General features: G+C 37.6%; 1 protein-coding gene across 7 annotated transcripts in view; it reads right to left on the reverse strand.

The window, feature by feature from the left end:
- BRD10 (bromodomain containing 10) overlaps nt 1-15780 on the reverse strand; it is a 62362-nt gene that overhangs the window by 19513 nt on the left and 27069 nt on the right. For 4 of the 7 annotated variants that reach the window (XM_075411521.1, XM_075411523.1, XM_075411520.1 and 1 more), the window contains 4 exons: nt 15596-15619; nt 15150-15226; nt 9318-9407; nt 7007-7086 (listed from right to left, as the gene is read on the reverse strand). In XM_075411521.1, the coding sequence (XP_075267636.1) occupies nt 7007-7086; nt 9318-9407; nt 15150-15226; nt 15596-15619 (271 nt within the window). The remainder of the gene's footprint in view (nt 1-7006; nt 7087-9317; nt 9408-15149; nt 15227-15595; nt 15620-15780) is intronic. The other 3 variants (XM_075411522.1, XM_075411524.1, XM_009936043.2) reach the window with 3 other exon arrangements.

Raw genomic sequence — 15780 nt, forward strand, 5'->3', positions numbered from 1 at the left:
GTAGCACGGCAAGCTGTAGCCAATTCAGGAGATTCCCAGAATGCACTGAGGATAACTTTTTAAGCCAGGTAATTGACACTCCTACCTGAAGGGATGCAGTACTGGAACTGATGCTCACCAACGCAAGTGAGCTCATCAGTGACGTCAAGACTGGAGGCAGCCTGGGCTGCAGCGATCATGCATTGGTGGAGTTCACAGTCCTGAGGGATATGGGAAAGGCGAGGAGTATAGTCAGGACCCTAAATTTTAGGAAAGCCAACTTCCAGCTCTTCAAAGAGTTAGTCAGTAGGACCCCCTGGGAAACAGTCCTCAGGGACAAGGACGCAGAACAGAGCTGGCAGGTGGTTAAGGATGCTTTCCATAGAGCACAAGAGCTCTCAGTCCCTAGGTGTAAGAAGTCAGGCAAGGAAGGGAAGAGACCAGCATGGCTGAGCCCAGACCTGCTGGTCAAACTAAAGGGCAAGAGGGAACTGCACAAGCAGTGGAAGCAGGGACTGGCTTCCTGGGAAGAGTATAGGGACACTGCCCACTTGTGTAGGGATGAGGTCAGGAAGGCCAAGGAGCAGCTGGAGCTGAACTTGGCAAGGAATGCTAAAAATAGCTTCTACAGGTATGTCATCCAGAAAAAGAAGGTCGAAGAACACGCACCTGCCCTGATGAGCAAGAATGGCAACCACGTATCAGCAGATGAGGAGAAGGCTGAGGTACTCCACAACTTTTTTGCCTCAGTCTTCACTGGCAACCTCTCTCCTCACCCCTCCCCCGCCGATGGACTGCAAGATGAGGACCAGAGGGGCAAAACCCCTCCCACTGCAAGGGAAGACCAGGTTCAGGACCACCTGAGGAACTTGAACATACACATGTCTATGGGACCTGACGAGATGCATCCCAGAATCCTGAGAGAACTGGCTGATGTAGCTGCCAAGCCACTCCCCATGATATTTGCAAGGTCACAGCAGTCAGGTGAAGTGTCTGGTGACTGGAAAAAAGGAAACATTGTGCCCATTTCTGAAAAGGTAGGAAGGAGGAACCTGGAACTACCGACCCATCAGCCTCACCTATGTGCCTGGGAAGATCAAGGAATAGGTCCTCGTAGAAGCTATGCTAAGGCAGATGGAGGACAGGGAGGTGATGTGAGACAGCCAGCATGGCTTCAGCAAGGGCAAGTCCTGCCTAACCAACCTGCTGGCTTTCTATGATGGCATGACCAGATGAGCAGACAAGGGAACAGCTATGGATGTCATCTATCTGGACTTCTGTAAAGCCTTTGACACAGGCCTTCACAACATCCCTCTCTCTAAATTGGAGAAATATGGATTTGATGGGTGGACTGTTCAGTGGCTAAGGAACTGGTTGGAAGGTTGCAGCCAGATGGTAGTGGTCAAAGGCTAGATGTCCAAACAGATGCCAATGACAAGTGGTGTCCCTCAGTGGTCCATACTGGGACCAGTGCCATTCAACATTTTCATCAATGACTTAGTGAGATCGAGTGCACCCTCAGCAAGTTTGCAGACGACACCAAGCTGAGTGGTGCAGCTGACACACCAGAAGGACAGGATGCCATCCAGAAGGACCTGGACAAGCTCAAGAAGTGGACCTGTGTGAAGCTCATGACGTTCAACAAGGCCAAGTGCAAGGTCCTGCATCTGGGTTGGGGCAACCCCCGCTATCAATACAGGCTGGGGGATGAAGTGATTAAGAGCAGCCCTGAAAGGAAGGACTTAGGGGTACTGGTGGATGAAAAGCTGGACATGAGCCACCAATGTGCGCTGGCAGCCCAGAAAGCCAACTGTATCCTGGGCTGCATCGAACAGTGTGGCCAGCAGGTCAAAGGAGGTGATTCTGCCCCTCTCCTTGGCTCTGGTGAGACCCAACCTGGAGTCCTGCATCCAGCTCTGGAGCCCTCAGCACAAGAAGGACATGGAGCTGTTGGAGCAGGTCCGGAGGAGGGCCACAAAGATGATCTGAGGGCCGGAACACCTCTTTTATGAGGAAAGGATGAGAGAGTTGGGGCTGCTCAGCCTGGAGAAGAGAAGGCTGCAGGGAGAGCTTATAGCAGCCTTTTGGTGCCTGAAGGGAGCCTACAGGAAAGACGGGAAATGTTTTCAACAGGGTTTGTTGCAATAAGACAAGGAGTAATGGCTTTAAACTAAAAGAGGGTAGATTTACACTAGATATAAGGAAGAAATTTTTTACCACAAGGGTGGTGCAACACCTGGAACAGGTTGCCCAGAGAGGTAGTGGAGGTCCCATCCCTGGGAACATTCAAGGCCAGGTTGGACAGGGTTCTGAGCAACGTGGTCTAGTTGAAGATGTCCCTGCTCAATGCACGGGGGTTGGACTAGATGACCTCTAAAGGTCCCTTCCAACCCAAAGCATTGTATGATTCTATTTACAAAAATAACTGTGTCTTTTAAGCTATTACGGATCTTGCTTAACTTCCTTTCATATAGCTGAACTTTGCATCTTCTTAGCTGTGGATATACAAGTATTTCTCTATTCTTCAGCTGAACATCTGAAAATAAGCTGTTTTGTTATAACTGTGTGCTGACAGGAATGCCTTGAATAATATTTTCAAAATCATATACTACATGACCAAAATCCAGTACTGTGAAATGTTCTGAATATACAGTAGTATCTCTATGACAAAATTGTTCCAAAAGAAATGTATGAGTACACATTACATCTTTGATGCAGAATCCACACTTTCTCATTTGGAACTGTAGAAAAGCACAGGATAAAAGTGGCGTAATGAAAGCTTCTTAGCAAACATTTATTGAAGGGCTAGCCACACAAGGAAAGGCATGAAAGATCATTGGAAACTAAGAAAATACTTGTGAAAAAAGCAGACAATATAGACAGAAAAAGAGATAACTGGACAAGCTAAGAAATAGTGAAGACTGGGACAAAAATATTGAAAGCTTGTGAGATAAGCAGAAGACAGAAATATCAGAGAAGAAAAAGCAATTATCGTTGAGAAGATTTCAAAATTTGAAGCCTAAAATTGGCTTTGTTCATTCATATTATACAACTAAATAGCTAGTTGACAACTAAATAGCTGGTTGGATTTCCAAATGCTCCACATGCTCAATCTCTCTTCATAAGCAGAAGAAACTGTATGGATGTAAATGTGTAAATTTCAGACTAAAAATTCAGTATTTTGGGCTCGTATCAGTGGTTTTAAAAGATGCAGGCAAGCCAGAGAGAAGGAATAACGGACTATTTGGAAATTACTAGAGTACAAATCAAATTTTTGGGACAAAGAATGGAAAAAGAGACTATGTTAGATACATTACACACAAAGATCTGCAGTAACACAGAAGCCGATCTGAAATTAAAAGAAAATGTTTCAGCTGCAAGGCTTCAAGCAGGTCTATTAAAATTCTGTTTTCCTAAATATTTATTGGAATAACTCTCTCCTCAACTGCAGTTTAAACCTGCAAATATGCGTGCAAACACGGATTTCTCAGACGATAATATTATTTATTTGGTATACTTTTATGTAAATATGGTAACACAGATGAAAACAAATATAACCAAAAAGTCCTTACATGTGAAAGTTTCAAGCATGGCACATATTTCACTGGGGAGGGAGCGAAGGGGCCAGGAGAAGAGGAGGGAGGAATGGGGAGCAGGAAGTCCACCTCCTGCTGAAAAGTGAAGATGACTTAACCCAGGAATAATTAAGTTTTCACAGGGCCCAAAGGAGAAGTCACAGTAAGTTTTTCCACTTTATTGTTTGTAAAGTTGAGGTCTGATTCACTAAATTATTAGTAAGAGCCCTAATCTATTCTTGATGGTTACATGAATTTCTGCTGAGCATTCTTGAGAAGTCCCTGTACAGTCTTGTCTAAACAAAGCTTCCCTACCAAACATGTTCAAACATACGGCAATATTTCTCATTTCTTTACTGTACACAGAGGAAAAACTTTTATAAACTTTTATTTAGTAAACAAGCTGTTTTGCGTTATTTTTGCCATACATTAACTTTTTTTTTTAGTGTTGCAAATCAATAAACAGAAAACAGTCTATTCTCTTAGTCTAGATACTTCCACTTCCTATGAACAAATTTAACAGCAGCCTGTTTGGAATTTCAAAAAAGCAGACGCAGAAAATATGTTCCATCCTGGACCAATGCATTCCTTCAGATAGCCTCAGTATCCTACAAAATAATTTACGTCTGAGTTTCTAAACATTTCTGATCAGAACTTGCGGGGTTTTAACTCTGAATTTCAGGTGCATTCCAAAATACATATTTCTGCAGGTGGTATGGACTTAAAACTGCAGAAAACCTCAGTCTGCTTTCAGCCTTTCTGACTCACCTGCTTAAACGATATACCAACTCCCAAAGACAGACATTCACCTGTCTTGGGAAGTACAACTGTCCAACTAAAACCTTCAGGAACAACATTAGCAGATTTCAGAACCCAAAACCTTTATAAAGGAGGTTTTAATCTCTTTTACAACTAAATCAAGAACATCAGTGTGTTACAGACCTCTCCAACGCAATAAATTCCTCAATGCATTTTCTCCAAACCCTGATCAGTCATGAATTTGCCTGGTGTCCTTCAACTAAGTAATTCTCCTTCTCCTCACCTTTGTCTGACTTTTCTCTCCCAGTACAGAGAGTCTGGTCTCCTTCTCAGGAAGGTATTACCTTTTATCCATTTTAACCTTGTCAACTTAACTGTAATATCCTGGGCTCCAGCCTCTCTTCTCACTCGCCAGACAGCTATGCACTTACCAATCAGAGTTGCAGGGAATGATTCAAATCCAATGGCGTTACCAAAATAAAGTCTTGCATTTCAGTAACCAAAGAATCTTTCAATGTTCTCTCCAAGACCAGCTATGCTTTAACGTAATCATGACAGGGTCTAGAATTAACTGTCCTTGTCAAAACCCAGTTCAGTTTACAATAAACATGCTTATGGCGAAGTCAACTTGTAAAATGACATCTGAAAAAAATCCCACAGTTCACTATTTCATACCAGTATCTGCAATCCTGTCAGTTTTGTACTACATAATGGCAAGACAGGATTGAAAAGAAAAAAAAAATCAAGTTCTGCTATGATACGCAACAGTTAAATACATCCAACTGATCTACAGAATAGCTTAATCAACAGTTTCACACAAAGAACCAACGACTTCAGCTGAAAAGAGAAGCTGATGATCTGAAAGGCAGTAAAGAGATTTCCATACACTCTGCAACTCACGCTGATTTTACTTGACACAGAAGACAACAGGGGAAAAACGAGATCCAAAATGTCAGAAACTGATAGTTGTTATCTTGTGTGCTGATCAGGACAGAAGGTGCTACTTTACCACCTCTCCTTATAAAAGAGGTTTCATATATTAGACAGAAGTGTTTATGTTATCCTAAATACATCGCCAAAATACTTCACTACCATGTACATTTGTCAAAATTATTTTTTCAGCAATCCCACTGAAAGTAGATTTTTAAGTGGAATTCAGCTACTTTGCATGTCTTGATCAGTTTGCGATTTACAGCAACTTTCTAAGAGTTCACATTCAACTGAACTGCCATGCTTTTATATATAGTCTAAATTTTCATCAGATGTGAGGCAAAAATGCAATAAAATCTCAATAGAATTTTTAGCCAATATGTTCTACTTCAGATTTATAATTGTTTACTGACTGTCTGTAACTTCCCCCACATCTTATCTATGTCAGTATTAGCAACAAAACTGACATAATTTTTGCCAGAATCTATTCTTTTCACTGTAAATTCTTTGGTTTTTCCAATGAATTCAATCTTACTCTACTTTTTAGTCACACTGCTTTAAAGCCACTTAAAGGATGTCACTTCACATGTACTAAGGTGTGTACCAAAGCTCGAAGACATTTTAGATTAGACATTGCTTAGGGAGCCACCCTCCATCCTTTCCCTATACAGTGCCTGGAACATTAGACTCAAGTCCTTCAAGTCCCCTTTCTGCACCTCCCACTTTCTGACTTCTAGTCAGGCACTCAAATAAATAGTAAATCTGACTAACTTATTCCCTCCGCTCCCTCTGGAAATGTGGTGAGGAAATGTTTAGTAGCTGAAGGGATAGACTTCACCTGTACAACTTTACCTCCAACAGAACAGCGCTTTTCCTGTTAAAAGCAGTCCCAGTTTCTTCTGCCCTCAGATGCTGATTCCTGCCCTTACGACCCTTCAGACTGAGGCAGAACACAAGCACAGGTATTTGTGCAACTGCATGATAAATTCACTAGAAATTTGATCTGGGTTACAAACACCTCAGAAGCAGTAAAAAAGTAGTTAGGTTTATTGCAGACTAACTCTTTCACCATGCAGCTGAACAAACAATTTTGCTACCCTTGTCACGGCGTGGCAAAGAAAATATACACTGCCAGAGACACAGAGACAAGGAACTACTTATTTGGCAGCAGTTTTGGCCTATGTCAGTTGAAAACACGTGAAATCGCAGGCTCGCTTCACAACTGTGGCTAGAGTTCAAGCAGTCTGGGAAGAGATAATACTGAGCTGAACTTCTGTTTAAAATTGAAGAACTGAGGTCAAATTTCATTTTCCTCTCTAAAGAGTTATGGTAAACTGGCACTAAGGCAAATCTCATCATTGTTATGACAAACTCGCCAGTAATCAAGCAAAAGTGCAAGACTTTCTAAATGGAAAAATATTACTCATAGCTAATTCAAAACACAATATAGGTGTACGAAACAGTACAGAACCAAGCTGTTTTAATCAATCAAACAGTGAAAAACCTTTCCAACAAGTTTATTATTTCATTATTGTAGGAGAAACTGGTAGTAATGCCTACACTTAAAATTACCCATGGCTTTCCATTACATAACCCTGTTCTAATTTGCTTTTAACTTGCCAGACAAAACTTGTTTGGGCTAAAAATCTCTCACGTCATTTGTTGGCTCAAGCTGATGTTCTGAAAAGTGTCAGATACAACCAGTCAAACTACCTAGAAAATGCGGGAAAACAGTAAGTTTACTCATGTTAAAGAAGTCTTACAGCTCAGCTCTTTCATTACAGCCTCCAGTACTTCCAAGTTCTGGAGAAGGAATTCCTTTTACGTACTCTAGAATGGTCTCCTAGGAAACAAAGGGCAGTTAGGACTAAGAAAAAGGATATACTTCAAAGTCTCAATATAAATTAGACAAGCTGTATTGCTAATATGTGTTAGTATTTAACATAAGCTTTAAAGCTTGCCTTAAGGATTTCTCTCAGTAGCATGTGCTAACAACTACTAAAACTGGAATTACCGAGCAGGTTAGTCACAAAGAAGAAAGATTCCTTCACCTGGGTCACTACTGCAAACAAGCAACAACAACAATAGAAAATGAATACAGTTACCATGAAGTAGTAAGAACACCACCATCGTCAGATCAAAACAGGAAAGAAGTTCATGAGTAGCATCAAAATTAATACCATCATATTAAAATAAGCTTTCACATTAGGTCAAATTTCCATCATCAAATTAGAACAATGTTTTGCTTAATAGACTAGGCACTTCAGAAAAGCTAGCACAAACTCTATTCCTGATGCTTCTGAAAATGCCACTGCCTTTTGTCTCAGAGCTGAAGAGTGAAAACCTGCATGTCCTCCAGTTTTTAAGAGATCTAACCTAACTACACGTGGTGTTAGACATCAAAAATTAAATTCTAACGACTTCCCTTGAAAAGTGAAACCTCATTTTAGCAAGTTAAGTTTATTGACTATTCATCTAATTTAAGATCTATTTGTATGTTTTGAATGTGAATATGAAATTTGCCTGATGATTATTTTTAAAAAGCAATACTTCGCTTTGCTGAAGAAGTGATTGTAAGGAAACAGTAATTAATCCTAGCCTTTTTTTTCTACAGCTAAAATTTCTAACACCACAAGTGTTTAGAGACCCAGAATCATGATCTGACAGACCTATACAAGCACACAGAAAGACTGTCCTTACCTCACAACTTCTGAATGCTGAATGAGTTGTTTCTTACGTCCCCTGTACTTCAGTGTTTGTTTTTAAGATGGTGCGATTAGAACTAAACATAGTATTCCTGCTGAAGTCATGCAACTTATTTACATAATGACATTATCAGATTTCAGTTCAAAGAGCAATTATGACATATTTAGCATTTGTCTACCCTTGAAGAAGTCTTGTTGGTACAGTTTTACCAGTAGTCTAGAAGTCTCACCTCTGCTAAGATTATTGATATGCTGATGTGTACTCTCATTTTTGGCTTCTTCTTCTATTGTTGACATAGCCTTTCTGATAACCTCTTCACAATCTTACCATAAAACCAATTTGCAATTTAGCAACTACAAAATAATTTCAAGTTAAGTCTTGTTTATTTTTCTTTGGATATTTTAACTATTATGCTAAGTGTCTGCACTGAAATATGTCTTTCAGAATCCTAATTTATATTGCCTCTCATCTACCATATCTCCCCTATTCAAATTATTTAAGAATAAATTGTTTCTGCATGAGACTAAAGACCTTCACGGAAATTAGCTGCCTAATTTCTAAGGTATAGAAAAAGCAACATTATTAACTATTCATAGATATGCCACAGAAATGCCTACCAAAGGTTTAATAAACAAAACTGCAATGAAGAAAAATAAGTAATAGGAAGAGCTGGCTGTCGAGGGCCATTTAAATGAGTACTATTTATGTATTTAAAACCATCCACCATCTTGATGAGAATCACTGCCTGCTATAGAACCCCAGATGTGCTGGATTCTCTTGTCTAACCATTATTCTTTTGAGGTTTTCAGCTGCATAGACTGAGTGATCCAGTGTACACTGGTAAAATTTGTATTTCAATCTAGTATCAAAAGCCAGATAGCATGCTTCCCTGTACAACCTACTTGAACAAAAATTAAACAAAGCAAATTTTAATAGCTTACTTGCACACAGAGTTAGGAATTTTAATAAGCAACCTAAGAGTCAGCTCACAATAAGATCTGATCAGCACTGCATAGGCAGATATGAGAAACTCTATCCTGCAATTGCTTGTTGGGTAAGCGTTTGTCCTCAGGGAAGAACAGTCACATGATTAATAGTTCATGAACTAGTCCTTCTAAGGCATTACCACTATCCACATTTCATTTTGGCAGCAAAAAGTGTTAAGACAGTTATTGAATTTACTAATCACAAAAACATTGTGAACAGAATAGCATATACAGAAAAGATTAAGATTACAGTCTCCAGGTTTCAACCTTATGGGGCTTCATGCAGCTACTGAACAGGCATAAAATACTCAATTGACAGGCCTCAGCAAAGAACTGGCACCATTTAATACCCATAGAAGAGAAAGCTTTTAATGTCACATACCGATTTCTTTTTAATGTCCTCCAGATCTTTGAGTTCTTTCTCAATCTTTGTGATTAATTCCCTGAGTTCATCAAGATTAGTGCAAATAAGCTAAAAAACAAATGAACAGAAATACTTGGTAATGTGGGACTTGGAAAATGTACAATGAAGTTAAATAAAATCTAAAAGCACATGTTATTACTTAGTGCCACCATTTGACTTTTATCTTATTGTAGCATTTTTAAATGTAAAAAAATAGGACTTTTAGAAACGAAGAAAATCTAGTAAGAAAATGCATCACTCTTCAGACATAAACCATATATTGGCCTGTAAGCTTCGATTTAAAAATGTGGGTATTTTCTTAAAACTTCTGTGAAAGACAACTACCAAATTTGTCTCAAATACAGTAATGAGCTGGAAAATGACTGAGTACCAATCAACTCCCCAGTGAGTTAGAGTGTACTAGCTTTGGACTATGCTGCAGTTATAGTATCACTACACTTGTTACAACTTTTTCCTGAACCCAGAGTATTCCTGAAAAATAACCCAGCCATGTCTATCAAATCTACCTACCCATGTATGTTTGAAAAAGTATTATATTCTTCTCATTCCTGTCTTTAGAAAACAGCTTTTTACATTTTTCCTTTCAGAATACGGATAATATTTTCTTGAAAAAAATAATCAAAAATAATCCGTATGTTTTGGCTTACCATCATTTAGGGCAATTAAAGACTTAACAAACTGGAAATTATTAAGCTGTTAGGTTCTTTCAGGTTATTGTATGTCAAGACTTGCTTCTTTCTGAACACCCTTAGGTGGAAAGATTTTCATCACTACTGAAAACATGTTGAAATAATGTAAGAAAATCAAATCCAAACAGAAAAAAAAGCACAAAAATGCTTTTATCATACAACTGCTAGTTTTTCCCCCCAAATTGGTAATTCATAACAATATATTTTTACTTCAATTACACAAATTTAAAATTTTAAAAAATTAAATTTAAAAAAACCCCTTTGTATCACTATTAAAACACAGAACTGACACTTTTAGCAAAATACATACATTTCAGAAACCTCTTAATGCATACATGCCATTAGTTTCACAACACTTGTGTACATCTGAGAGCATTGGGGAACTGGAGTGACACAAACTAAAGTTTATAGTGTTCACGTTTATCAAGTTTAAAATAGCAGATGATTAAGGAATTTGGCAGTAGACAATGTTTATAAAATCAACTTGGAAAAGCTTTCCCTCTTAACCCAGAAAATAGTATTACTGTGTGTAACTCTACTAGGTTCAATATGCATGTCGGTCCTGCATTTCAAGAAGTTCCAAATACATCAGATGCAAACTGGAAGCCAGATACTGGCTTTTCTTCTCCCACCTGGCCTGCAAAGAAATCTACGACACTGTATTATCATACAAAAAGATGAAAGTTTGTCACATCAAGCCCTTGACAAAACTCATTAAAGGCACGGATAAAGATTTTCCCTATGCAATTATAATCCACTCCTTTGACTATATACCTGACAACTCAGTTTTTAAATTTCACCCCTGCTTTTTCTTTCCTCCTATGAGACACATTTGGTTCAGTGTACCATGGAAAGCAGAACTATGATCAAAGAAAGATACTGTCTTCATATGCTAGAAGTGGGTGCATTTCTTGCTAGGAACTCACTTCCAGAAAGGCAAGAGTTTGCAAAGAGAAGGATGATTTCACTATTGTTAGCTGAACGTTGTCCTGGAAATACCAACTCTACCTTTGATTCTAGCATAAAAAGCTCCTACGTGTCATCAGACAACTGATGAGGCTAAACTTTTCACAGGTCACAGTCCTGTTTCTCATTTTCAGAACAGTCACTTGAGACATAGGGATCCGATGCACAAAATGTTAGTGTGTACCAATCCAAACTACATCAATGGGAAAAATAATGCAAATACATAAAGTTTAGCTGTCTTAGGGCTGGGGTGACAGGGAAGAGTAATCAAATCTCTATGTCCCAATTTTCATCAAAAGAGGTGTACATTTGAGGCTAATATCTGTGTGTCAATTACCCACAGGTAAAACAATGAAGGTAACAGCAGCTCATCTTAGATGATTTACTGCCAAAATGAATTTAGTATTTGAAATACTCCAGTATTGTACTGAAAACCACTATAAAAAGGTTCAAGAAGAAATTTATATTTCTTCATCCATAGTAGGACTTGAGATGAGGTACTAAAGATGCACATTGATTGGGAAGAAGCTGTTTCTGAAACTTCTCTCACTTGGTTAACATTTCCAATCTTACAGAATGAAGTCAGCATTTTGAAGAAAAGATGACAAGAACAGTAACAAAAAAGTGTAGTGTATTTTGTATGACCATTCTGATACAGAATCTAGCTGCTATTTCTCATAATGAGACTCTATGTTTCAATGTTCTTTGCTCATGGTTGTTATTTGGCTGAACTTAGAAATTCAATTTTCTGCAAACAACACTGCCTTTTAAAATTATTCTGTATGTTTTAACAGCTAAGCTAATGTAAGGGCAAAAAGAAAGGTATTAATGTTACAATCTAATCATTCTGTCACATTCCGATAGCTCACTGCTAGTTTCACATACTGCTCTTGAAGAACATGTCTTCTAATCCTCCATCATGAGAAAATGAATCTCAAGAGAAAAAAAAATGTTTCCTTCACAACTTATCAAAGGTAGTGAAAGATTAGTCCCTGTTCTCTAGAACACTACATGGTGGCTTAAAGATTCAGGTTGTTAATATTTCCATTAATGTACAAGTCATGTAATTAGTTCGGTACATGCCAACTACAATACAGACATTTTTGTATAAGGCACAGTACTTACTACATGGGCTTAATTTTCATACGCAATAAGCATCCTGTTTTCCAACTGAATACAATGGAAGCTTCAGGTATCCAGTATTCTAGTAAATTTTCAAATTTGGTGTTCAACTTTCCTGTTAGGATACAATCTCAGACCTCAGTAATCTCGCAAGGACCCTCACTGACTCCCAGAACAGGAAGTCTTCCCCAATTTTTGTAAACAAAGACAGGAAGACAAGCTCTATTCCAATTTGGCCCTCTCCCATGATCTGCTTCTCAGAATTTATAAATGAAATATTTATCATTATAAAAACCCATCTAAACTGTGGATTTATTCAGAAATACAAACCTAGTAAACTTCCCCAGATCACTGATGCTCCCTCCTTGCGCCCCTTAATTTCAGCCAATCTTTTAGCATAGTTTTTACTCTTTTCAGTGGTTTTTACTCATTTCCTGTGAACCTGCTCTTTTACTGCTGCCATCTCCATGTGGAAAATGCCCAGATAGCCCTCTTTTGAGTTCTGTATTTAATACAGACTATAGCTGATAAAACCAAAACTGTTACTATACAGTTAAATATAAAAACTGATATTAGTCCAGTTCCTTAAAACGTGCGTGTTCCTTTTTTCCTTAGTTATAGCACATGCAGGTCTATATAGCTACATGTGTATACATGTGAGAGGAAAGGAGGAAAGACTGAGACAAAGCACTTGTAACTAAACCTAAACATACTTCATAACTGGAAAAGAAACCCAAAAATCCCACATTAGGGTCCATTCGGTACAGCAATATATTAATGTCATTTCTTTAAAACATTAATAAGCAACTGTAATAACAAGCTTGGAACTCAGAATCTCTTTTAAAAGGAAACATGCAACAGCCAACTCACTCATGATCCATGAAGCTGTAAACTCACTTCTCAAATAATTTTCAAAACATTAAAATCAGGACATGTTTTTTGTGTGTTTTTATTTGGTAAAGAGAATTTAATTTGCATCTGCTTTTGTTTTGGGTTTGGTGGTTTGGTTTTTGTTGTGTTGTTTGTGGGTTTTTTTTCAAAACACCCTTGAGCTAAGAAATTAATATAAAGACTGAAATTCCATACAAAGAAGGAGTTATGTTCACTGACCTATACTTTTACCGCTTTGCCCATGACATTCAAACCACAACAGAGAGCAGAAAATCTGTGCAGTATGTTTCCTCAATAGGTTGTTTAAAAATAGCATTATAAATGTTAGGATTAAGTAGTACAATTATCTCCTGAATGTTTTTGTTAATAATTGATTTTAAAGTATAATTTGGGTCACTGCACAAATTCAAAGATTTATTAATACTAATTTCTCAGCTCTAATGTCAAGTTACGATATTCAGGTAAAGGATCTATACTTAGTTACAGGATCTAGTCTTATGAAATAAAGTGCCTTATGCCTTTTTTTTTTTTTAACATTTGTAGGCTGCAGGCACATAAAACATCTTTTCACTTATTTACTTTCTGTCCAAAAAGCTGATGTTTAGATATGAATAGCAATATTCTTATGGTTATACCCTCCCTGGTATACCTCACAGGGCCTGTATACACTCAAGCTGTCTTACCAAATATTTCATAAATATACTCTCACCTTGCAACTGTTACATAATTACATTAAGTTTGTCCATCCATGTATGTGGAGCAGAGTATCTTGAAATACACCTCATTAGGCTCTAAAACTCTTAGTAGTATTCCAAATATAAATGTTTTAATATTTGCAGACAGAACCTTCTAATAGTCATACCAGTCCTGGCTGTCCTCTTGAAAAAGGGAGACTGAATTGTAAGAAGTTCCCTAATAAGATTAAACTGTTCATACTAATTGATCTTAGCTTCACCTAAAACAGATATAAAGCCTACCTTTGATCAAAAGAGCCAGAATTGTTTTGTTACTTTTTAATTAATATTTTACATAGCCAAATATAGTAGCATTAATTTTACATTTAGATAGATACGTAAATATACAGTTGACCTTCGTTAGATAAAAAGTTGGGCTAAGACACGTTTTAGATGGACTACTTAAATGCAGTAGTTTAATACTGTAAAAAATTATTTCTAACCTAACCGTGTATATCCATGGCATGCCAGTAATGTTCTGGGAGAAAAAAAAATTTTTAGACAGCATACATATTTTTTGGAGCTGCTAAGAAACATTTTAGTCATTAGACCACATTAGAACACATTACCATTAGAACACAGATAAAATTCAGTGTACAATTAAATACCAGTCTTTTCTCAATATTGACTGTTACTGATCAATTTATCACCAGGAATTCTACTAGCTCTACCTAAAATACATCATCATCATGGAATAAATTGATTCAGTGTGAGAGTTTTACAAAACAGCCATGATTTAATATGGGTCTATTGCTCAGAATAGCACAGACTGCTTTCTTAAAAAAGAAAAAAATATTATAGCCAAAGCAGAACTTCAGTCCCAGCAGGCATGCATACATAAACTGTACTGTAACACTTCTATTACAGTGCCACAAAATCACATTACCATTATTTGCACTCTTTTCTTAGTTCTTTCTGGTCTAAAGGTCACATGCAGATAAGGGGTAAAAGTTGCAAACAAGGTAAGCACAGGAGCCTACAAATTTTTTGCAAGTCCTTCAGTAAAACAAGCAGATTTCAATTCAAGGACCATGATGTCACACCTCATACAAAACCCAAGTAATTTTATCCCAGAAAATTGTATCTACCTTAAAAATTCCATGAAGAACTCCTGCTTTTACAGGCTTTGTCAAGTAACAGATTTATCTGGGATCTTAAACAATACTGTGAAACAGTGTGTAAGCTGCACATAATAAAAAATGCTAAAATATTCTCTAAAAAGAAAAGGTGAAATGCACTTTTAAAAACACTATCAGATTAAACCTTTTGAACTAGCAGGCAGCAATTCATCCTTGATTAGGATTTCCAAGGTCTCAATCAGAAACTAAAGGACTTATTTTACAGACATTCAGATTTCAAGTGCTTAAAACAAAATTAAAATAATTTACCTGAAATTCTGGTATGGCAGACTTTGTGACACCTTTCCTCTTCTTTGTGATTGCTTTTTTAGATACCGATTTTTTTCCTTGTAAGATTAAAAGAGAAAAGCTTCATAATGTTTGTTGTACTTCATTAATAAAACCAAATTACATACAGACTTCAAAGTTAAACTATAACTAACAGATGGCTGACAGTCAGTCACGTAAACATGATGAATCAGAACTAGACTCCACAAAAGCAAACATTAAACTACAAGTATCTGTGTAGGGCAGTTGGGGGCAGGAGGCAGGAGGACAAATAGGGGAAAAAAAAGAAAAAAAAAGAACAAACCCATTATAATGCCCATAATACATCACCTAAAAATTTAAGTCATAAATGAAACATCCACACCACTGTTCTGAAAGGAGTGAAATCCAGAACTCAGGCCACAAACTTAAGAAACAGAGCATCTTACCTGCAAGATTTGTTCTCTCTGACACTGTAAAGTGAACCACACATTAGGGTCTGGGACCTCTGCATCTTATAATGAAAAACACCCTAAAAGCACAAGCAATATCTAGGAATCCCCGAATGAACATACTGAAGTTACCAATGAAATCAGATTACTGATTTGTTTTTTCTGGCTGTGGCAAAACTGAA

Source organism: Opisthocomus hoazin, chromosome Z (genome assembly GCF_030867145.1).
Source record: "Opisthocomus hoazin isolate bOpiHoa1 chromosome Z, bOpiHoa1.hap1, whole genome shotgun sequence".
NCBI lineage: Eukaryota > Metazoa > Chordata > Aves > Opisthocomiformes > Opisthocomidae > Opisthocomus > Opisthocomus hoazin.